We start from the raw sequence: 24,721 nt of genomic DNA, 5'->3' as shown, positions 1-24,721 counted from the left end.
TCTACAATAAGAACAAGTACCTGAGTCCAAGCGGAGATCCGAGAAAGGAGTAATACAAATTAAGGGAATTCCTTTTTAAATCAGTACAGTAAGATGGATCAATTACAAACTGAACTTATAGAACACCTATCATATATTTATAGGCCCTTGCAAAGTTCAGATCCCTAATCCCCTGTCATATTACTGAATTCCAAATGGTGCTTTGCAATGCTTGGTGTTAAATACATTTTTATAAACTGACAATCAAAATAAATTTTTGTAAGATGACATTGGTTTTATATTGGGAAATGTTCTTTTTTTTTGTTCTTACATGTGTTGCATTAGTGTTCAACCCATACATGTTTGGTAGAGCCACATTTTGCTGCGATAACAGCTTTGTCTTGATTAGTATGTACCAGCTTTGTACATTGTTGTTGGAGTGATGTCAAATTCTTCTAGCACATGTTCTAGGTTTGTTGGATGACTCTTGTGCACGGCAGTTTTCAAATAGTACTATGTTCACGATGGGACTAAGATCGGGACAAGTATATCAATGTAATATCTAAAAACTTGAACATTTTGTACCCTTTTCTGAATCTATGGATTTGTCCCTAACTCACTAACTTCTGTAGAATGCTCTTCATTCTTTTTGACCTTTATTTTCATCTTTCTTGGCATGTGGTAACATACCTGAGTCCATGTTCGAGCAATTTCTTTAATCTGTGTAAACATGGAGCTTCTGTATACAATACATGGGTTCAATACGTATGCAACATATTTACATTTGAAAATTACAATTTCCCAATATAACCTTACAATAATTGTTTTCGAATGTCAGTTTTAAAACATCAAACTGAAGGAAATGTCAATGTATCATTTTTGATTCAGTAAAATTAGAGACTTGGATACTTATACAAGGCACTATATACAGCTCTGGAAAAAAAGAAGAGACCACTGCACCTTTTTCTTTCCTTTCCAAAAAAGTTACAAATGAAAATGTTGAGAGGGGAACAGAAGCGTTCAATTGGCAGTGCTCTCTAAATTTGAACCCTTCTGTTCCTCACTCAAAACCTTCCTTTTCCGGAGCTGTATTGTATAGTATTAATTTAAATTGGCCTCTTATGACCACTGCATTGGTACATTGTGAAATAGGTATATGTAGCATAAATTAACGTACTGAATCAAGATGAATTATCTTATAAACAATTTTGACATTGTCCAGGTTCCTACTTTCATGTATTAGTAATTAAACCTCTGCCCTGAAATATGTTGAAATGTACTGTGACTGTTGGGTTTCTAAAAACTGGCATCCATTGGTGAAGTACTGCAATCACACAAAGTGAAAGTTCACAAACAGCAGCATATTGTTTAGAGTCCCTGCTTTTATATGGCACATTTACTACACTAATTTAAAGGGCCACACAGTTGAGGTTTTACCGACTTAGTGGAGTTTGCTTTATCAAAACCTCCCTTTAAAACAGTGATAGGCTGCCCTCTTCAATGCAGCATGTATATGCTTGATACCAGCAGATTTCTTTGTGTGGTGATCAATGTAGGGGGGAAAGGCAATTTCTGTCATATGCATGAAGTACAGTTTTGAAGAATAGAAGGCCTATTTACAGGCAGTGAACTATACAGTATTGTCAGAACCTGTTTAGAATCCCTCGGTTAGAATTCAGACAGATTACATGATATAGATCCAGCCATGTGAACAACTGAAGGAGTAGAATCATCTTTAAATATTCTGCTTAATATGCCCTATAGTACTGCAGTTAGTTACATAGTAGTGCATTTGCAAATGTCATTATCCACGGTTGTCCTAAAGTGTTGGGAACTTTTTGCTGTAGGGTAGGGCTCCTCGACTGGTCGGTCACCCCGTGATTTACTAGGTAAAAATACAATGTTGCAGCTTCATTGTGCCTCAATGTTTTTTTAATGTAATAATCAGAGCTTAAAAGAGTCAACCCATTATTTCTATGGTCTACAGTTCTTTTAGTTCCTTTACAAACCTTCTGGGTTGAACATATCTTTCCTCCTAGTTTGGGAAGTCATTTCAGAGATGGTTTGTCCCATCACCATACAACATGGCACTTTTCAAATTAATATGAAAAATAGAAATTCATAACTAGTTAGTACTTATTCTGTACAATTAAATGTATAAAACACGAACAAACATTCTTAAATCTAGCAAATGTGTTACATTTGAAATTGGCAACGAACAACTTTTTGCTCTTGCAGAGGTCTTTGACTGAAGATATGGAGGCAGGAATGTTGGTTGTCTGGCTGAAAGTTGTTTAAACGTTGGTCTCCTTGCGCAGACGCTTCATGCGCTGTACATTGTTCTCCATGGCAGCACGACTTGTGATCTCAGTGACACAACTGGCAGGGAACCAGCCTCTCTCCCCGTCTCTCATTCTTTCCCCATGACACCAGTCTACAACAGGAGGGAAGATATTTCGGTAACACTATACAGCACTTGATGATAGCTCAATCTGAAGTAGCTTTGTTTCATAATCTTAACATTTTACGAATGTGTTTTGACACTGAATTGAGAGATTCCACAATATTTAAAGAACTCAACCGGATGGGACTTTTGTTTGAAGAATCCAATGATTGTGAGTCATTATCTATTGTTCACCATCTTCACCACAAAAGATTAAGGAAGATATTTGAAATGCCCTCCAACTGGTAATGGTTAGGGGAACTACTCCCAGATACAGTACATGAAGGAAGCATGACTTAGACATGACACTACTTTTTTGGTCTGTCTGGCCACTCCGGTTATTGCCCTTTGAAAGGTGTGGCCCAGAGCGAGACATGACATTGATGCTGCATTTGTAACCCAGTGGGAATTTATCACCATGAAGTCAGAGGGCCCTAAATGGATGAATCTCTTCCATGTTATGCATGCAGCATTAGAATGAGGGTTGGCTGGGTATTTGAATGCTGAATTAATTACCCAGTTGGGGAAGTAATTCACCTGAAATTACCACTGGGATACATTTGTGTTTTGAATTGGCTGATGGCCACCATCATATTAAAAGTACAGCTACCAGGATTATAAAGTAGTGTTTTAAAACCATATTAACAGATAGCTTATGAAACATCTTGTTGCATTTGACTGCAGAAAGATGTGGCCGTCGTCAAGGTAATTTCCTAAGTAGCAGACCAGTCAGCATGCCAGTGGTACCCCACAGATCAGTCTCATCCAGCTCCTCTAAACCACCCAGAAAGAGATGTTTAGTTCTGAGTCACCCCCTCCACATGGTAGGAGGATAATGCAGACCAGAGGGTCTAAAAGTCAAAATGTTCACTTCCTGTACTGTCTTGTAAGAGGACTGTCCCACAGTGAGAAGAACGAGACATCGTAATTAATGACCCTTCCCTGTTTTTTTCTCATCCAGAAGGGGCCACTCCAAATAGCTTAATGCCTCAGCCCCACAGACTGGTTGTTAGGCAGCATGCGATCTTACAGGTAAATATTGTCTGGAGGGTGTTGAATAGCAAGCAATATAAAGTGAAACTTCAAATAGCACAGAGGTTTAACCAAGCCCCTATGAAATTCTAACGATCCATTTGGGAAACCAGGCCCTGGTCATAATGTTCCAAAAAACTAGTTCGACATCCACACTTACCCTCTTCTTTCTGCAGGAGGATGACTACCTCGGCTTGCTGCAGGCCTAACTCATCTGGCATCTTTGGCATGTAGGCTTTAGTGGCCTCATACTGCGGCAGGCCTGAAACAGACACCATTAAAAAGGTCCACTTATTAGTTAGGAGTTAATCCATGTCATTAAAATGTAGTAAAGCTATGCATTAAGTCCCTTCAGATTTGTACATTTAAGATTAAATGTAATTAATCAGACTGACATGACAATGGGCTTTGTTGTTGGGAACCACCAAAGCTTCCACAAGTATTGGCTATCTGGCCAAACAAACTAACCAGGCAAGGTGATTTTTTTTGGTCAGGGAGGTGACCAAGAACCCTATTATCACTAATCATCACTGAAGAGATGCGAGACCTGCCAGAAGGACAAAATCTCTGCAGTGCTCCATCAATCAGATCTTTGTAGTAGAGTGGCTGACTGGAAACCGCTGAGTAAAAGGCATACAACCTAAAGGACTGAGACAGCATGAGGAAAATTATTCTCTGATTAGACCCAAAACTATTAGGCTTGAATACCAATCGCTGTCTAGCTGAAAGAAGGATCTGAAGCACACAGCCAAGACAACACTGAACTGGCTTCAGTGAAGGTCTGTGAATGTCCTTGAGTGGCACAGCCAAAGACTGAACTTAAAACCTGTTGATCATCTGTGGGGAGACCTGAAGATCGCAGTTCATCTTTGCTCCCCATCCAACCTGATGGAAGACTGAGAAACTGCCCAAATCCTGGTGTGCAAAGCTGGTAGAGGCATACCCAAGAACACTGGAATCTGTGATTGCTCCCTAAAGGTGCTTCAGTGAAGTACTTAATAGAGGGTTTGAATACTTATATGTGAGATATTTCAAGGGTTTCTCTCTAATAAATTGGCACATATCTAAAAATGTGTTTTTGCTTTGTCCTTATGGGGTATGGTGTGTGGATTGATGGCACAAAAAAGTAAATTACAGATTCAGTCTATAATAGGAAAATGTAATGACATTTAAAGAGTCTGAAAACATTCCCAATCCACTGTATAATGATCTGTGCAATTTATAATTTATGAGGTACGCTTATTGTAACTGTGGTCATAGGTCATGCTCAAGTGGAAATCCTACAGATTACTGTCAATGATAAATATGCTCTTATTGGCCAATATGGTTACTGTAGGCACCGTCCACAGGAACCCTAACCTCTCCACCTGCACTCGTAAAGGTGTTTTGGCTCAAAGAAACAGACAATACCCTGCTCTCTGTGGTGATATATATGTATATATAAAATAAAGCTGTGTAATTTGTTTCAGGAGAAGAATAGATGTGGCATATGTACTTGCAAAGTGCATTTATATTAAGCTATGTATTTGTTTTATATATTAAGCTATAGCCTACATAGATTTCAGAAAAACACTTCAAATAATAGTAAATACTCTCATCCTAATGATTAATTAATATTTTACATAACCATATACAGTCAGGGAAAAAAGTATTTGATCCCCTGCTGATTTTGTATGTTTGCCCACTGACAAAGAAAATATCAGTCTATAATTTTAATTCTAGGTTTATTTGAACAGTGAGACAGAATAACAAAAAAACTAAAACTAAAATCCAGAAAAATGCATGTCAAAAATGTTATAAATTAATTTGCATTTTATTTAGTGAAATAAGTATTTGACCCTTCTGCAAAACATGACTTAGTACTTGGTGGCAAAACCCTTGTTGGCAATCACAGAGGTCAGACGTCTCTTGAAGTTGGCCACCAGGTTTGCACACATCTCAGGAGGGATTTTGTCCCACTCCTCTTTGCAGATCTTCTCCAAGTCATTAAGGTTTCAAGGTTGACGTTTGGCCACTCGAACCTTCAGCTGCCTCCACAGATTTTCTATGGGATTAAGGTCTGAAAACTGGCTAGGCCTCTCAAGGACCTTAATGTGCTTCTTCTTGAGCCACTCCTTTGTTGCCTTGGCCGTGTGTTTTGGGGCATTGTCATGTTGGAATACCCATCCACGACACATTTTCAATGCCTTGGTTGAGGGAGGAGGTTCTCACCCAAGATTTGACGATACATGGCCCTGTCCATCGTCCCTTTGATGCAGTGAAGTTGTCCTGTCCACTTAGCAGAAAAACACCCCCAAACTTCAGACGGGCCTGTATGTGCTTTCTTGAGCAGGGGGACCATGTGGGCGCTGCTGGATTTCAGTCCTTCACGGCTTAGTGTGTTACCAATTGTTTTCTTGGTGACAATGGTCCCAACTACCTTGAGATCATTGACAAGATCCTCCCGTGTAGTTCTGGGTTGATTCCTCACCGTTCTCTTGATCATTGCAACTCCACGAGGTGAGATCTTGCATGGAGCCCCAGACCGAGGTAGATTGACAGTTCTTTTGTGTTTCTTCCATTTGCGAATAATAGCACCAACTGTTGTCACCTTCTCACCAAGCTGCTTGCCGATGGTCTTGTAGCCCATTCCAGCCTTGTGTAGGTCTACATTCTTGTCCCTGACATCCTTGGACAGCTATTTGGTTTTGGCCATGGTGGAGTGATTGGAATCTGATGGATTGATTGCGTCTGTGGACAGATGTCTTTTATACAGGTAACAAGACGGAATTAGGAGCACTCCCTTCAAGAGTGTGCTCCTAATCTCAGCTCGTTACCTGTATAAAAGACACCTGGGAGACAGATATCTTTCTGATTGAGAAGGGATCAAATACCTATTTCACTCATTAAAATGCAAATCAATGTATAACATTTCTGACATGCGTTTTTCTGGATTTTATTGTTGTTATTCTGTCTCTCACTGTTCAAATAAACCTACCACTAAAATTATAGTCTGATTATTTCTTTGTCAGTGGGCAAACATACAAAATCAGAAGGGGGTCAAATAATCTTTTCCCTCACTGTAGTATTACAGTGATGCAGTTTGGTGAAATTCAAATCAGTATCCTTTACTTTTGGCGATGGCCTGTTACCCTTTACTTGATGTTTGAGGGTATTAAAAATATTTATAATCGTTCAAACAACATGTGGGCATTGAAACTGGAGGTTGCAATGTGTGCACTTTCTTTATGATATTCAAGAAGCATCTGAATCTGATTGTTCTCTGTACAAAATTATGTCAACTGAAATAACAATTGCACTACACTACTGACAATATCATAATTAATCATCAGTCGAGACATCTAATAATCTTACCATCTGTACTGGTCCTGTTTTCCATTTGCTTGTGCCCCCGGAGAGCGCTCACCCAGCGAGCCCGGTCGACCCTGGATATAAACACAGGTCACAGACACTAACTATTAGAATGGCATTGCTAGCAGAAAGTGACTATGAGGTAGTAGTGGATTCCAATGCATGAGGAAAGCAGATTATGAGAATTCCTATCATTTTGACCTGCCAGACCAAATCAGTTTAAACTTTGTTTCCACTAGATTATAAAAAAATTATAGCGCTGATAATTTGGATGTTGCTGAATACTGTTTGGATTGAACAACTGAAGCAAAAACCATCCCTTATAAAACATGCTTTATATAGTGCAGTTACTGGGTCGTGCACAGACCTTTTGAGAGGCATGGGCTGAAACTGAAAAAATGGCCGGCATTTGTCAGCTCACACGGACGAACAATGTGTCGGAGTGAGGGGGCGGAACCAAGACGGACGAACAATGTGTCGGAGTGAGGGGGCGGAACCAAGACGGACGAACAATGTGTCGGAGTGAGGGGGCGGAACCAAGACGGACGAACAATGTGTCGGAGTGTGGGGGCGGAACCAAGACGGACGAACAATGTGTCGGAGTGAGGGGGCGGAACCAAGACGGCCGAACAATGTGTCGGAGTGAGGGGGCGGAACCAAGACGGACGAACAATGTGTCGGAGTGAGGGGGCGGAACCAAGACGGACGAACAATGTGTCGGAGTGAGGGGGCGGAACCAAGACGGACGAACAATGTGTCTGAGTGAGGGGGCGGAACCAAGACGGACGAACAATGTGTCGGAGTGAGGGGGCGGAACCAAGACGGACGAACAATGTGTCGGAGTGAGGGGGCGGAACCAAGACGGACGAACAATGTGTCGGAGTGAGGGGGCGGAACCAAGACGGACGAACAATGTGTCGGAGTGAGGGGGCGGAACCAAGACGGACGAACAATGTGTCGGAGTGAGGGGGCGGAACCAAGACGGACGACACATGCCCGTCAGTGTGAGTGACGCACGTCATGGAGACGGATGGGCACATGTCAACTGGAATAGGCACTATATAACAAAGGGGCATGTGCTCTGCATAGGTTGAGCCTTACCTGTATATGTGCCTGGAGGTTATTATGATTCATTATGTTAACAAACATTAAGATGCAGTAACATGCATTTAAATTTGTCATGAGCATAATCCCCTAATTTATGATGAATATTCATTTGTTTTCAAAGTTTCTATATCCCATGCATAAAAAAAGTACCCCATGCATAAAAAAAAAGAACTAATGACATGACAAATGTAGCCAACACAGCACTAGTATTTAGTGGTACAGCCTATTTAGTTGTAATGCCAACAAACGCGCATTGTAGCCACCTTTATGTGCCTTTTCTAATAACTTAATAAAGTTCATAATACTTTTTTTTTTTTTTTACAAATGTGTTAATAAAATGTTAATATGTACATGATGTTAGATTTCATTCTAAGAATTGGAATATCACAATAAACTCACAATAGATTAAATATAATAACTTAATTTCACACACTTTCCTTAAAATTTATTCATTAGTATACTGTAGTAACTGGGATGTTTGCCATTTTGAAGAACCCCACAAGACACTGAAAATCTCAGAATCTCAGAGGTAGAACAGGACACAAACCTGCAACTAATGGCCTCATTATGGTGATGATGCTGTATGGCATTAGAGATACAGTGGGGCAAAAAAGTATTTAGTCAGCCACCAATTGTGCAAGTTTTCCCACTTAAAAAGATGAGAGAGGCCTGTAAATTTTATCATAGGTACACTTCAACTATGAGAGACAAAATGAGAAAAAATTATGAATGTATTGGTAAATTATGGTGGAAAATAAGTATTTGGTCAATAACAAAAGTTAATCTCAATACTTTGTTATATACCCTTTGTTGGCAATGAGGTCAAATGTTTTTCTGTAAGTCTCCACAAGGTTTTCACACACTTTTGCTGGTATTTTGGCCCATTCCTCCATGCAGATCTCCTCTAGAGCAGTGATATTTTGGGGCTGTCGCTGGGCAACACAGACTTTCAACTCCCTCCAAAGATTTTCTATGGGTTTGAGATCTGGTGACTGGCTAGGCCACTCCAGGACCTTGAAATGCTTCTTACGAAGCCACTCCTTCATTGTCCGGGCGGTGTGTTTGGGGTCATTGTCATGCTGAAAGACCCAGCCACGTTTCATCTTCAATGCCCTTGCTGATGGAAGGAGGTTTTTCACTCAAAATCTCACGATACATGGCCCCATTCATTCTTTCCTTTACACGGATCAGTCGTCCCGGTCCCTTTGCAGAAAAACAGCCCCAAAGCATGATGTTTCCACCCCCATGCTTCGTAGTAGATATGGTATTCTTTGGATGCAACTCAGCATTCTTTCAGTTTTTACCAAAAAGTAGTGTGTTACTGATGGTAGCCTTTGTTACTTTGGTCCCAGCTCTCTGCAGGTCATTCATTAGGTCCCCCCGTGTGGTTCTGGGATTTTTGCTCACCGTTCTTGTGATCATTTTGACCCCACGGGGTGAAATCTTGCGTGGAGCCCCGGATCGAGGGAGATTATCAGTATGTCTTCCATTTTCTTATAATTGCTCCCACAGTTGATTTCTTGACACCAAGCTGCTTAGCTATTGCAGATTCAGTGTTCACAGCCTGGTGCAGGTCTACAATTTTGTTTTGTGTCCTTTGACAGCTCTTTGGCCTTGGCCATAGTGAAGGTTGGAGTGTGACTGTTTGAGGTTGTGGACAGGTGTCTTTTATACTGATAACAAGTTCAAACAGGTACCATTAATACAGGTAACGAGTGGAGGACAGAGGAGCCTCTTAAAGAAGTTGTTACAGGTCTGTGAGAGCCAGAAATCTTGCTTGTTTGTAGGTGACCAAATAATTATTTTACAGAGGAATTTACTAATAAATTCATTAAGAATCCTACAATGTGATTTTCTGGATTTTTCCCCCTCATTTTGTCTCTCATAGTTGAAGTGTACCTATGATGAAAATTACAGGCCTCTTGCACAATTGGTGGCTGACTAAATACATTTTCGCCCCACTGTATGGAACAAAAGCAAATGTGCATTGAAAAGCACAAAAATGAACTGATGTGTCCCAGTCCTCAGGTTGACTGGGAGTATAAGCTACCTGCACTCAGCAACCAGAGCGATCTGCTCTGTTCTCCCCTCGCTGTTCTTTGACATTAGCAGGCGTAGAGACAGGAGGGGAAAGCCTCCCTTCGCCTGCGGTGACGTCCGTCCCTCCGTCTCTTCCGGCAGCTCCACCTCCACGTTCTCCAGAGTAGCATAGTCCATCACCACGTAGCTCTCTTCACTGGACACACAATACATTAAGCAATGTCATTTTTTATTTTGGGGTACATTGGGGCTACTGGAAACACGTGTGATATAAAATGACACATGAATGAATGAGAAAGTGTATTTGGCCTTTAAGCTACTCTCATAATAATTAATTAATCAAGTTGTCCATAAGTGCTTATACAGATATTCTGTCTCAAACCCCCAAGAGCAAGGAACAGCAAGATATTGATGTATAGTGGCTAGGAAAACTCCATACTAGGGTCAGAACCTAGGATTTATAATAAACGTAGCACACACTCTTTTAAAGATTGGTCAGCCAAATTGAAATCTGAAGGATTAGGACAATGGTTTGTAGTTGCTGAAATGCATCAAATGGTTATGGGACTCTGTCTCTTCACACTTCACACAAACTCTCTTCACACTTCACACACACTCAGTCACTCCCTCACTCTCTTCACACACACCTCACTCCCTTCACACTGTCTTACCTTTTCTTTTTAGTGACGATGAGCACATCGTTAAAGAGGAACAGGTAAAAACTCTTGTGGCTGAAGGCTTTCCAGAAGATACTGAGCTCCTCAGTGCAGACGGCCAGCTCCCCACGCTTTAGTAGCCACCGCGAAGACGAGACCAGTGGGAAAGGCTACAGATAGGCCACCAAATTCAGGTTTTTTCCATAGGTACAATATTCGGTGACACTTTGCTAAAGCCAAACTGTACTGTACAGTACCATAGGTGCAGTGGGGAACCGTCAGGGCCCTCTACGCCCTCAGAGAGGGCCTAAGGATAGATACATATACACACACATATACATACATACACACACATATACATACATACACATACATATTCATACATATATTCATACATACATACATACATACATACATACTATACATATATATATATATATATATATATATATTATAATTTGCAATTTTGTTTTAATTGATTTAATATTCTGTTTTAATTGTAATGATCTTCCTTTTGAATTTCTTCAGTTTGTGTGGGAAAAAGAAGGGTTAATATGCAAGAGAAAAAAAATATCCAATCAGAATTTTTCTTTGGTAGTATCTTTGTATAAATTATTTAGCTGTGCTCAGTGCTCATTGGCTAGGCCCTCAGGTTTTGAATAGAAGGCATCGGCCAATGTCATTGGGATTGACTTCCATTAGAGCAGAAATTTGGATTGAAAGTAGAATCAACCAATCACAAATTGTCTTGTAATTGGTGAGACAAATGTATGATGCCTCAATGCCCTCCAGAGGGTCTAAGTATAGGTCACCAATTCAGAGCCAATGGCGAGCCTTATCTTGTTTTCTCATGCTTGAGCCTAGCTAGCTGGCTAGCTTTTTGCAGTGAGTGTATGTAAGGATGATTATGGCCCTGCTGTCAGCCTTGGCTTTGATATCAATTGAAAAAAAATTCGGATTTAAAATCAAGACAAGCTACATGAACATGCCATTATCCATTTCATAAAGAAGAAAGGTCATTATCTGTATATGCAGGCACCCGAGTGCACTATATATACAGCTCCGGAAAGAATTAACAGACCACTGCACCTTTTTCATTCCTTTCCAAAAGAGTTGAAAAGGAAAGTTTTGAGTGAGGAACAGAATCGTTCAATTTGCAGCGGTCTCTTAATTTTAACACTTCTGTTCCTCGCTTAAAACCTTCCTTTGAGGTGCAATTGTCTCTTAATTTTTCCGGAGCTGTATGTATGATGTCCAATCTTTGTCCACTACTGAGGGCCTAGCCCCAATAGCCACGTTTCACCCCTGCATACCTGTAATGCACTCTGACTTGTCATAAGCATTTTAATTATGACATTATCAAGGTGAATTGGTGCTTATAGCAAATAACACATTAAACCTCTCAGCTTTAAGTATTCTTACACATGGTCAGAACTCATTTCATATAAATGACATATTTTAGAAATCTAAAGTCTGCTTGGCTGTACCTTGATCTTGCCAAACTCCATCTGCTTCTGAATAGTGTACATCTGTTCTGTCCTCTCCATTCGTCGAGCTCCGTCATTGCAGCTATTCACCAACTGATAGGGTTGACAGTGCATTACTCAAAGTGAATTGATTTTACTTCCAGAAGTATTTTGTTTAAGCTGTAATTATACACACAGTAAATGGAAATAAGTGGTGATGAAATGGCTGACATGGTAGAGGCTCCATAGTATAGCTGTAATGGCACGGGAGTGCACAACCAGTAACACACCATGCACAATTCATATATAAATGTACAGAACAATATGACAAGCAGTGAATGAGTCAATGTTTAGAAATATTCAAATTAACTTGCAGGGTTTGTGGCGTGCCCTACCTTACTTATCGCCTTCAGTGCCCAGACTGCAGCATAGTACTCTGCGGTTTTGTCCTTAGTTTTCTGACAGATGGTCTGAGTGAGAGAGGAAGACATCTCACTATTACCCAGTCTGATAATTAAATGTGGTAGGGGTGTGAATCTTTAAAAATAGTCATCTACTTTTTTCTACTACTAATTTTTCTTCTACTACTTATTTCTTAAAGAGCCTTAACATTTAGCAATAAGTCCTAAACACAATGTGTTTTTCTACATGCACTGTGCAGTTTACACAAAACATAATGTTCCGTGTTATAGCCTAACTAGATAATGGGTTAGAAATTATAGGGAAAGTTGTGTAATCAAAATAAAACCAGAGGACAAGCACATATTTGGCTAGTTTTGATAAAGACAAAGACATCGCAAGACACTGATTACCAAAACATAGGCACATGTTTCGGTCTCCCCCTCAAGCTGGTTTGCCTTCAATTTTCAGGATGTTGCTTACAGAATATCCTAGTGTATTCAGTGATGCTTTATTGAGTCTGTGATACATTGCAGAACAAAACATTGTGAGATACAGTATTTATTTATTTTTACAGATGGATAGGCCTGCAGTGCCAGATGGATAGGCCTGCAGTGCCAGATGGATAGGCCTGCAGTGCCAGATGGATAGGCCTGCAGTGCCAGATGGATAGGCCTGCAGTGCCAGATGGATAGGCCTGCAGTGCCAGATGGATAGGCCTGCAGTGCCAGATGGATAGGCCTGCAGTGCCAGATGGATAGGCCTGCAGAGCCAGATGGATAGGCCTGCGGTGCCAGAAGGATAGGCCTGCGGTGCCAGAAGGATAGGCCTGCGGTGCCAGATGGATAGGCCTGCGGTGCCAGATGGATAGGCCTGCGGTGCCAGATGGATAGGCCTGCGGTGCCAGATGGATAGGCCTGCGGTGCCAGATGGATAGGCCTGCAGTGCCAGAAGGATAGGCCTGCAGTGCCAGATGGATAGGCCTGCAGTGCCAGATGGATAGGCCTGCAGTGCCAGATGGATAGGCCTGCGGTGCCAGATGGATAGGCCTGCGGTGCCAGATGGATAGGCCTGCGGTGCCAGAAGGATAGGCCTGCGGTGCCAGAAGGATAGGCCTGCGGTGCCAGAAGGATAGGCCTGCGGTGCCAGAAGGATAGGCCTGCGGTGCCAGAAGGATAGGCCTGCGGTGCCAGATGGATAGGCCTGCGGTGCCAGATGGATAGGCCTGCGGTGCCAGATGGATAGGCCTGCGGTGCCAGATGGATAGGCCTGCGGTGCCAGATGGATAGGCCTGCGGTGCCAGATGCTGACTCAGTCTGCCTGTTGGCTGATCTGTGTATACCATGTCCCTACCCACTTTCTACCTCCCTAGTTTGATTTGAAAGATCCAAGACTTTTCCAGAACAGGGTATACAGCAGCACAGACCTGTATGGCTGGTGATACTTAAGAGTTAAAAGGAAATGTTGTGAAATGCATTTGAAATTCAAGTACAGTAAAAGTAGATATTTAGCCATCTGAGAGCATCAGACTGTGACCAAACCGTTGATGGCATTAGCCCCAACAATATCAGGAAGCTTCACACAAAAGCCTGTCTACATATGCCCAAAGACAATTGCAGGAATAGGAACATATATTGTATATTTAATTTAAAAACAAGATAAAGGAACCAGGCTAGCCTAGTTCAGCCAGCCCACGGTTAGAAGGTATGAATGTTGTTTCCCTCATTGGATTCAAACCTGTGTTTCCTATCTGACAGGCTGTGTCTTTAACCACTAGGCCACTAAGCTCTCCTTGTGCAGAGTGTCTGTTTACTTCTGGGTACTTCTCCAATTAGTCGAAACTCCACGGTTCTTGAAAATAGTTCCCTACTTCCACACCATCAACGGGTATAATAGGGTTGCTACATTACATTCAACGCGTTCAATTTAGAAAGATTACTGTAGATGGCTACCTATACAGTACAGAAAACAATGACATAACTTCACGCCAAGTTTGAGTATTTAGCTAGACACCATTAAGCATTGCGTTAAACTGACTAACGTTTCTTGTTAAGTTTACCTCCACCACAAACAGCATCTATGGACTGTATGGCTTTTGCCACCGGACATTTTAATAGCTTATTAGCCAGTAATAGGCTTACTAGTATCTATTTACTACTTGGAATAGTCATAAGAATTGAGCAATTGCTAGCGAGACTGAAGATGAACTTTACACTGCCAGAGCTATTCCATTTCATGGCACATCGTTTGTTTTTCATTAATGAATGACATTGATACAAAAATTATCAATATAACTGACGATAACTGACTTTTTTGTCAACTGAAAAGTAGAGAGAATTGTGGAAACCCCTCCTTTTTTACTGTGCAAGGGGTTGTGGTCTATATTACCCCAAAAACCATGCACGGATGCATACCTCGAAAATCCACCAGATATATTTGCAATACCGTAAACCGTTTTAATTTAGGCTTACTATAACGGTGCTACTGAAGCTTGTAGCCAGCAAAGTTTTAGTCTATCCCAGACAAATACTACTTTGTTTGGTCTGCAGCGTGGATCGATCCCTAGTCCACAGCATTGGAGTCCGCTTCTCTTGCCACTACACTATTTAACAAGGGGTAGTCAGTCAGTCAGGAAAAGGCAGTCAGTCAGGCACTCAGTAAGAGACATTCACTCTTCTTTGCTGGCTCTGTTTACGCGGTCCAGCGACTATTTTTAATTATTAAAAATGTTTTGCTACATTTCTGAAACTAATATATTTCACACTGCAGACAGGATATGGAAGTAGTTCACCATGGGTCAGAAAATATAACAAGGAAAACCTCCAGTAGTCATGGCCCAGTGTTGGTTTGGACACACAGACAGGACAAACCAAGGATACATAATGACTCTACAACCCTGGTTCTGTGGTACGTCTTCATTCTAACCCAACACCTACACAGTAATCAACTGACACATATTCTGAATAAGAGGTGTTGGTTTGGAGCAGAAGCCTGCAGACCCAGCAGCTCTCCCTGGGCCTGGGAGCTGGAGAACTCTTCCCTATGTAAGTGTCAGGGTCTTTCTTGACTGTTGTTGGACTGCTGTGGAATCTCTCCATTAGGGGGTGCCACAGGCCTCGCTTCAGTGAATCAAAGCCATTCCACAATGGATGCAACTCTAAAGCCTGGATTCCCCTTGACCCCTCTCCGTGAGAGGACCCCAATCCTCACTTACACCTGACATTTTGAAAAAGAGGCAAGGAAGACTTGAGATTCAACGGTCGACCCCAATCAGGAAGAGTAAGGGACTCACATCCAGTAAGAGTGGTAGACGGGTGACTCTCTGCATGGGGAGGATGAGGAAGGAGATCATGGGCAGGCCTTGTGACTCACCGCTCCCCTCAATCTGTTTCAACGCCTCCTTAAAGGCTGTGTTGCTCGTTCTGAGAGACAGACACACAAACATTTTAACATAAAACCAGATCTGCAGCAGCTAAATTGATGAAAGCACACATATCCAGTTACTTAGAGATCTGTAGTTAAGGAATGCCCCTAATATGGGAAGTGTGTCCTACTCACAGCAACTTCTGCAGTGTCCTCTGCTGGAAAGTCTCGTTGGAGCAGTACACGATGTATGGGTCAAATTTGTGGCTCGCGTGCTTCTGCACTATGTCACTGATGTCCTTGATCACTGGGTCCTCATTGTGGCGCCTTTCAAGGTCCTCAAAAAAGCTGACAAGAACAGAACACATGCATTACTTTTCCTTTTGTCCGGTTGCTCTCTCCACCCATGATAATGGCTACTGTACCTGAGCAGTCAGTAAAAGCCGAAGTAAGGCCTTTACATAAAGAATCATAGTGGAGTAGCATTTACAAAGGTTTGGCACTATTTGTACTTATGTTGTAAATGACCTCCAAACTAATAGTGGCCCTTGTGGTCTATAGATTGCTCTGACTTTTGCATTGCACTACCAGTTGGTTTGGTATTAGAATGGCCGCCATGTGCCTTTAATATTAAAATGTTGGTGATGTAACACTATGAGTGTTTCACACCATTCACTATGAACCGGGAAATGAACATGAAGCTTGTATTAATTAACTGGCAGGACAATGTCTATGGCCTACTATGTTGGAATTCATCTCCCACCTCACAGCACAGTCAAAACAAGTCCAAACATTTATGTAGCACTCCTAGAAGGCTTCCAAAATGTATAGTTATAGTAATATAATTTACAATGTCCATTATGGTATCAGCTGCAGCCTTTACTGTCACACCCTTTACTGTCAAGTCATTTTCTGAAAAGAAACCGATAGTCAACTGACACCTAAAACAACAAGTCGCAATGACACACACACACACACACACACACAGGTGAAGTTACACCCGTCATTTCCAAAAGAACTAAAGGCTTTCAATAAAATTAGATACATTTCCATTCAGATAGCAGCAGCAGCCAACAAACCCAGTGTAGCCTTTCTATTGTGCCATACAGACTACAAGCTGCTTTCAGTGACATTATTATAGTTCCTTAGAGCCTTCCTGAATACTAGCAGATCTACTACGCTGCCAAACCGGTTGAGCTAGCATGTCTAAACCTGTCCTATAAGTCCTCCCAGGATATTTGCTCATGTTCAAATCCCATCTAAATGAACCCATTGTAAACCGTTAAACAGGGCAAGCAAGCAGTTCTACAAATGGGTAGATGACAACTAGATTACTAACTGAATAATTTTTCTATGTTGTTTCAATGTGGTGTAATTGTACATACAAAATTTTTTAATATGTTGATATATCTAATACTTTAGCTCTAGGCATGTCTGTTAGTGTGAGTCTTACTAGTCCTTACCCAAGGGACAGGCCTGCAAGGATTCACAAAACCTCATAAGAATTCAGTATTTAGAAGGCCTCTGGCAGGTCGTAGGATTGACTTGGATATTGGAGGGACACATTTTAAATGTTTCTCTTTTTTTATCATTATAGTGGGGGCGGGGGGGGGCAATTGACCTGCTTCTAAAATGTACCCCCCCCCCCCATTTCCTCCCTGCTGCTACGCCCTTGGACTCAAGTTTCTTAGAGATAGAGCAAGATGACTGAAATAATTATTTTCACCTTTGTAGTCATAAGCAATGAATGACTTGACTATACCAAGGAAAACCTAACCTAGTCCAGATGAAGGTAACTTATTTATGGCACCCAAACAATCAGAGGAGTTGACTACTGAAGCACATAACCTATCCAGATCAGGCCAACTGTCTGCACAATAACACAATATGTATCCAGCCCAAAATCGGAGGTTTAAAAACATTATTATTTGAAAAATTCACAGACTGCATCTTCACAGCCATATATATTATGTCCAGTTTGCCAAATGAATGCTTGCCACTAAATAACCACATAATTCCAACTGCAGGCCAGAAATATTAGATACATTGTGGGTTTCCAATGCAGACACCAACCAAAGCTGATCTCCAACTGGAGTCCAGAGAGGTCTAGTACCTTCTGCTGACGCTCTCCAATTGGAGTCCAGAGAGGTCTAGTACCTTCTGCTGACGGCCTCCAATTAGAGTCCAGAGAGGTCTAGTACCTTCTGCTGACGGCCTCCAATTAGAGTCCAGAGAGGTCTAGTACCTTCTGCTGACGGTCTCCAATTGGAGTCCAGAGAGGTCTAGTACCTTCTGCTGACGGTCTCCAATTGGAGTCCAGAGAGGTCTAGTACCTTCTGCTGACGGCCTCCAATTGGAGTCCAGAGAGGTCTAGTACCTTCTGCTGACGGTCTCCAATTGGAGTCCAGAGAGGTCTAGTACCTTCTGCTGACGGCCTCCAATTGGAGTCCAGAGAGGTCTAGTACCTTCTGCTGACGGCCTCCAATTGGAGTCCAGAGAGGTCTAGTACCTTCTGCTGACGGCCTCCAATTGGAGTCCAGAGAGGTCTAGTACCTTCTGCTGATGCTTTCAATGACAGCGATGTTGGAGAAGAGGTGGTGGTGCTCCGTGGTGGTCATGGTCTTCCGCAGGGCGTCGCTCCCCATGAAGTGGCGCACCAGGATGCCGAGGCTGTGTAGGTACGAGTACTCTGACGTGATTATCTCAAAGATGGCCTGTCAAAACCACAAGCGACAGGTCAGTGGGAGGGAAAGGCCCCTATCCAACAGACAAACCGGATATATATTGTGCTATGAACACTTTATTTAGCGAATTACACACTATTAGAAATCAGGCGGTTTGAAACCTAAATGCTGATTAGATAAAAGCTATGTTATATGAGAGCCTTAAGACATTACATTTTACAGTTATAATTGTGTTGGTAACTAGTTACTGGGAATAAAAGGGAGCTCTTAGCTTTGTGGGACACTACCTGTATAGTGGCACTTCTTAGCCATGGTATACTGGAAGTAAACCACACTCCATAACAAATCATCTTACAAGGAATGTGAATGGACCATGTCCCATTCATACACAGGAAGCCTAGCAGTAAACAATGTTGGATACCTGTCCATGACAACTGTTGTTGCTACCAATAGATACATTCCTGGAAACTTGAATCCAACAACATAGAGTAATAGTTAACCCAATTTAAAGCATTCCCCTTACAGACGATACTGCATATCACTGATAAATCAAGTGAGACAATATGCTTAGTTCTTCTGAGACTTTTGAAGAGTGTGCTATTGACATAACAGGGTTAGTCTGTGGGTGTGGAGGGACTACAGTGGCCAACAAATAAAGGCTTTGGCTTTATTAGCAAGCGTACAGGGTGGACTTTGATATTTAGACACAGATGTGTTCTATGAGGGTGTGTAATAAAAGAGCTTGCTATAAACCGAAGTAAGCCCCCCCCCCCCCACATACACACACAAACACAAATACAGCCCCATACCTCCTGTCTCTTCCGCTCTTCAGGAGAGATCATCTCAAGAATGCCATTATCCTTCACCTGAGGCATAGAGAAAGTTTACCAAAGAATTATTTCAACAGTAGTACTGTAAGGTGTGGCTTGAGCAGCACAACCGAACACTCAATAACATTTGGTAGAGTTAGACTGAATTACATTCAAACTCTTATTGAATAGAGGCCAGTAGTCAGGGCTCTGCTGCTCGCCCATTTTGCTTGCATAGGCACGTTATTATTTCCCTTTGTAACCTGGAAGCATCATTTTGGTGCACCAGTGCCAAATTTGGGATTCTAGTTAATATAGCTTCAATCTTTTTTCATTGTGTACGTACATATCAACAGGTATCGAACCCCAACCACCCCCCAGTGGCACCGCTCTACCCCTCCCTGCTTACCTGTGGCAGTGAGCTCCAGGTCGCCTGTGTTGGTCTGTAGTTCTTGACCACAATCCCCTGGTCCTCCCCAGGTGGCTCCACGTGGACATAGTCATCGTCCTCTACATTCAGAGCAGTGGGCTGTAGCCCACGCTCCTTGATCTCCTGGTACAGTCGAGGATCTGTGGGGGGAAAGAATCCAATTGAAATGGACTTCCAGTCACATACCACTATACTGCTATTATGAACAGTTCATTATCGACACGATGAAAGAACCAATACATTCTGTATCATGGAATGTTGAAATGGCCTCTTGTTATGATTGGCACTGACATGGAACATTTACAACTGTATAGAGAACATAAATGAATCCTTTGTAACGGAAAATGAATAGTTTCCAATAAATGAGTGATACAAGGACAAGTAAATATGTTGTGATTTGAGGTATATAAATGTTGGTATGCTGAGTGCAGTCAGAGCTGAGAGATTTCCTGTTTAATTTAAAAATAATAGAACATTTTGCTTTCTGTTTTAGTCCTTTGAATACACTCTAGACTATTAGCTTTTACAATCAATTACATTTCTGGACCATCATGCTTAACCACGAAGGCCAGTCAAGGTTTTGATCTTTTCCTGTCATCTAAATTCTAGCCTGGGTGCCAGACTGTTTCTGTTCTTTTTACATTTTATGAAGTACAGTGGCAGCCAGGCTGGTTATCTCCATCTCTAGGGCAAATCTCTGTCAGCTGTAGGTAGTGACACATACATACCATCTTTGAACGAGCCCGCGTGCTTCTGGTTCCTCTTTCTCCCCAAGGTTCTCTAGAAGGGAGATGGTGGCCATACATCATGAGTTAATTATAGAGGAATGTTTGGAGGAAACCCCTCCACAGAAAGAAGCAGATGTCTGTCCGTCTCAATCTCTATGTCATTTTCTCTCTTTTTCCCTTTTTCGGTCTATCCTTCTTTCTCTCCAACTGTCTCTCTCTGTCTCACCACTCCCACCTACTCCCTAACTCCATGTTAAATCATGGGAAGTTCAGAACTAACTAAAGATGGCTTGTAACTTAGGGACTCATCATCACCAGCCCTTTCGGGGGGGGGGGGGGGGGGGGGGTAGAATTGGGCCAGCGACTCATTCTGACTTGCCTTGCGTCCAGGACTGCGTGCTGGTCCAGGACTTGTGGCTCTGCTGTTTTCCTTCATAGGTTTTAGAGTGTTGGCGCCCCCTCGATTCTCGGTCATGGCGTCCATGTCCAGGCACGTCACCGCAGCTCGGTACGACTTGTTCCTGCGGTTGCCCCACTGTGAAATGCCCTCTCCGTCGCTGTCATAGTCATCCCGGGAGAGGGCGGAGCCCATGGTGGAGTGACGGTTCGTGGACGAGGGACTGGAACAGGCCTCCTGAGCCACGGGGAAGTTCACCACAGTGGTGTGGTAGCGCTGCTTATTGGTCCGACTGGACACCGCCAGGTTCTTAGGGATGAGCTGCTGGGTGCCTAGCTTCCTTGCTGCTGCACTTTGAGTGCTCAGGACCACTGGCTCGCGCTTCTTCGGGCCTTTGGCCAATGAGGACTCTGCCTGAGACGTGGTCGAGTCCCGCAGTGGGCCATCGTGACAGTCAAGCTGCAGGCTGGAGATGTTTTGCTCCAGAAGGAGAGGGTTCTGGTCACCCGTGGAGACGTCCATGTTCCTGCCCTGGATCAATGTCTTTCTGCCTGAAAGCTCCGTTCCCTCTGCAGTAACAGGCTTCTAGAGCAGCATGGACACTGTGTACCTGTTGGAACAAATACAAAGTCAACTGAAACCAGGTAGGGCAGGATTTCCCCAAACCTCTTCTCAGGCCTCCCCAGACCTTTCAAATAATTTGTGAAACCCTAAACTGGCACACCTGATCAGATGTGTTATCTAATCATCCAGACACTTTTCCATTTTAGGTTTAATTTTTGTAGGTGTTTACATGCTCTAACTCCATCCCATTCAGGGCAAGGTTTTGGGAAGGGGCACAGGGTGAAGACAGGCTTTTTAGATGTTATCAAAAGTAAGTTGTAGGGAGTTCCATGTAGCGTTCAGTGAAGGAGCAGTTGTATACAGGATAGTGTTGTCGCCATAAACAGCAAGCTCTACACTGTTAAAATACACAGGGAATGAGGTCAGTCCAAAAATCTAACCTTGAGGAACTCCTATGGATGAGGCAGCAGGCCTATGGATGAGGCAGCAGACACAAATCATGCTTAGTCCTGGATAAAAAAAAAAAAGCCCTGCTCAATGGAGAATCCTGCTGTCACTGCAAACAGCCCACCTGGTCGTCCCTCTCCTTGTCCACTTGGTTGTACAGCTGATCTTGATTCTACCATAAGACTCTGGACACAGCCCATCTGTATTTATTGACCTGCTCGTCATCTGAACATCCCAAATGATTTTACTCTTATAATCTAAACCAGGCACATACAGAAGAGATCAGATCATTCCTCATAGGCCAGCTCCTCCCTAGGAGTCCTTTTAGGTTCTGGATGTTTTTCCAAGTCACTGTGCATCAATCATTGTAGCTTGTTCTTTGGAATTTCAGGCTATGTACCTGTATAAAAACTTTGCAAAAACTGCTGATGTAAAAAGGGCTTCATAAAATGAATGATTGATTAATGCTTGGCCGGCCACTCCCACCAGATGACATGGAGAGGATGTGTCAGCTTCATGGGCCCTCAGCACTATACTCTAATCCAATTGCAAAGTAGACACTTTTCCTCAGGGAATCCCCATCAAAACCGGAAGCAGTTTTATTGCACAACTTCGATCACTTGTAGGGTTGCTACCCACAATTCAATACAGACTAGTCAGATGACTAAAACCAGTGGCCAAAAAGTGTAAAATTTGAACAACACGACTACATTTTTGTGCCAGACTCTAACCTCATTGGTCTGACTCCTCTTGAGTTCTACCCAACCTCTTGGTCATCTCACCCTACAGGAAGGCAGCTCATGCTTTGCCCAGTAAAATCTCTTCTCACTATCCTCCTTTCGAGCCAAGAGAGCAAAGTCCCTTCTCATTTTCCAAACATTTTGATACCCTGTATGTAGGTAAGGTATTTAAAAACTCTGCAGAGTAACTTTATTATGTAAAGTGTACTTACTATTAATGGGTTGTGTGGTTGTCCCACCTTAAATTAAACTTGCTTGGGATAAGCATGTCTGCTGATATTACTAAAATACACAGGCTTATTCACACTACATTAGTATAACAAGGATTAACAACATCTTTTGATAGATTTGCAAGGTAATAATAAACGTTTTAATGTAAACTTGTAAAAATCGAAATCCTTGCATGTCACCTTCGGAGGTATTGTGTGACCCTTCCGCATTAGATACAACCCACCAATCACAGTGGGTAGCATCTATTCTAGGCAAGTGGATTTGGTTCAGATTTGAAGGGACACTATTTCAGTTAACAAGCTAGATTGAAAGTGCCATTTTGTCCTTGATAGCTATCATTAATGTGAACCTTTTTTCATGAGACCACCTAATTGCTTCGTGCGCCTAATATGTTTTGTGCTTAATATGTGCTTTAATTTCTTAAAAATATAGAATTACCTTCCATATCACGGCACTTCCATTAAGTGCAGGGGCTTGGAAATATCTATCGAAACTCCTAGTTCAGCTATTATTAGAACCAAAGCTGTATTCATTACGCAGTTTCTGTTGAAAACCTTTAAAAACATGTTAAATAGCAAACAGAAAGAAACAGAGAGGGACCGAATAGTTTTTTCCCCCAAAAGAAATTGGAGTATTGCTGTTTGCTACACGAAATTAATAGGCTACACCCAAAGTAGACAATATACTTTTCCCATAGGAATAATGTGTTCAACCCCGTCGATCACGCCTACCAACATCAATCACTGTATGAACTGCATTTACAACAAATCCCAACTCCATACTGTATGTTATAGGGCACTTTACAAACATGTAAAGATATTTGAGGGAAAACAGCTTGCATTACGGCAAAGCAGCGCTTGATATTATTTCATTTCTATAAACATTTTACGAATATATTTGTGTATCACCAGGCATATTATGTTCGTAATTCCTTATTTTGAGTAATTAAAGCTCAGTGTGAAATTTCAACACGCTACACATTTGGGAGCACTGACCTTAACTTTTCAAACAAAAATGACAATCCCTTTTTGACATCTCAGAATATATAAACTATGTAGACAGTCTGACTGCCAATGACAAGAAAATGGCTAACGTTTGTATTGGTAATGTTGGTAAAAACATTCACGTAAAATCGTATTTGTAGAAAGAAAACGCAAAAAGTAGCCTACTACTTGAACACAAGTCTTCTTAGACTTCAACTCGAAGTTCCTATTTCAGACAAGCATGCGAAGTCAGAATTAACCTAAAATGATAACGCAAATTTGGTAAGACTTTTTAGCTGTAAACATTGGGAATGTTTTTTAATGATTTTAATAAAACTGTAGCCTCCTTAAAACTCCACCATTAAATGGATAAGACTGGAACGTGAGTATGGAACTCCCACGGCACGACAAGTGTCCTTTAAAGAAAACAATCAATTCATTAATATAATCTTACAGTACCTGCCCAACTCCGAAAAAGTAGTTCCTCTTGCAAACAGTTTAGTCCATGTGTTTGGCAACTATCCTGTAGAACAGTTGTGAAATTTGTCAAAGAAATTGTACACTACCAAGTACAGTATGTCTACTCCTTTTGGTATAGGTTAGTTTTCCTTTCCTTCCTCCTCAGTTTGCAATAACAGAAGCCCAAGGTCTGTGCGTTCTACAGGTGTGTATGGTGCGTTTACGTGCAATCCTGGAAGCTCAGTGGCCAGTGTGGCATTCTGTGCTATTCGACCTATAAAAAAAACAGTACTTCGCTATTTTCAATTTGTGCAGGGTTGGTAAACGAATTTATCTATTGGAATTCCCTAAAGTTCTAATATTAGGGGAGAATGGGGTGCTTTGAGACATTGGGAAAGTTAAGCCACCCCTTG

General features: G+C 42.0%; 1 protein-coding gene across 2 annotated transcripts; it reads right to left on the bottom strand.

The window, feature by feature from the left end:
* Positions 1-1,303: 1,303 nt before the first annotated feature.
* arhgef16 (Rho guanine nucleotide exchange factor (GEF) 16) lies at positions 1,304-24,667 on the bottom strand. Of its 2 annotated transcripts, none has more exons than XM_029124020.2 (15): positions 24,309-24,667; positions 20,867-21,494; positions 20,488-20,539; positions 19,739-19,899; positions 19,330-19,386; positions 18,390-18,550; positions 16,032-16,184; positions 15,766-15,895; positions 12,470-12,544; positions 12,096-12,188; positions 10,624-10,778; positions 9,963-10,148; positions 6,809-6,879; positions 3,615-3,716; positions 1,304-2,413 (listed from the first exon to the last, which is right to left on the bottom strand). In XM_029124020.2, exons 2-15 carry the CDS (start codon positions 21,404-21,406, stop codon positions 2,274-2,276), a joined length of 2,076 nt encoding a protein of 691 aa, XP_028979853.2. In that variant the 5' UTR covers positions 21,407-21,494; positions 24,309-24,667; the 3' UTR covers positions 1,304-2,273. The 2 variants fall into 2 exon arrangements, with proteins under 2 accessions (XP_028979853.2, XP_028979854.2); XM_029124021.2 differs by lacking the exon at positions 24,309-24,667 and adding an exon at positions 21,889-21,910.
* Positions 24,668-24,721: the final 54 nt, after the last annotated feature.

Source organism: Esox lucius, chromosome 12 (genome assembly GCF_011004845.1).
Source record: "Esox lucius isolate fEsoLuc1 chromosome 12, fEsoLuc1.pri, whole genome shotgun sequence".
In the NCBI taxonomy this organism is placed as follows: Eukaryota; Metazoa; Chordata; class Actinopteri; order Esociformes; family Esocidae; genus Esox; species Esox lucius.
Note: the sequence above shows the minus strand (reverse complement) of the source record. Positions and strands in the feature narration are given on the sequence as shown.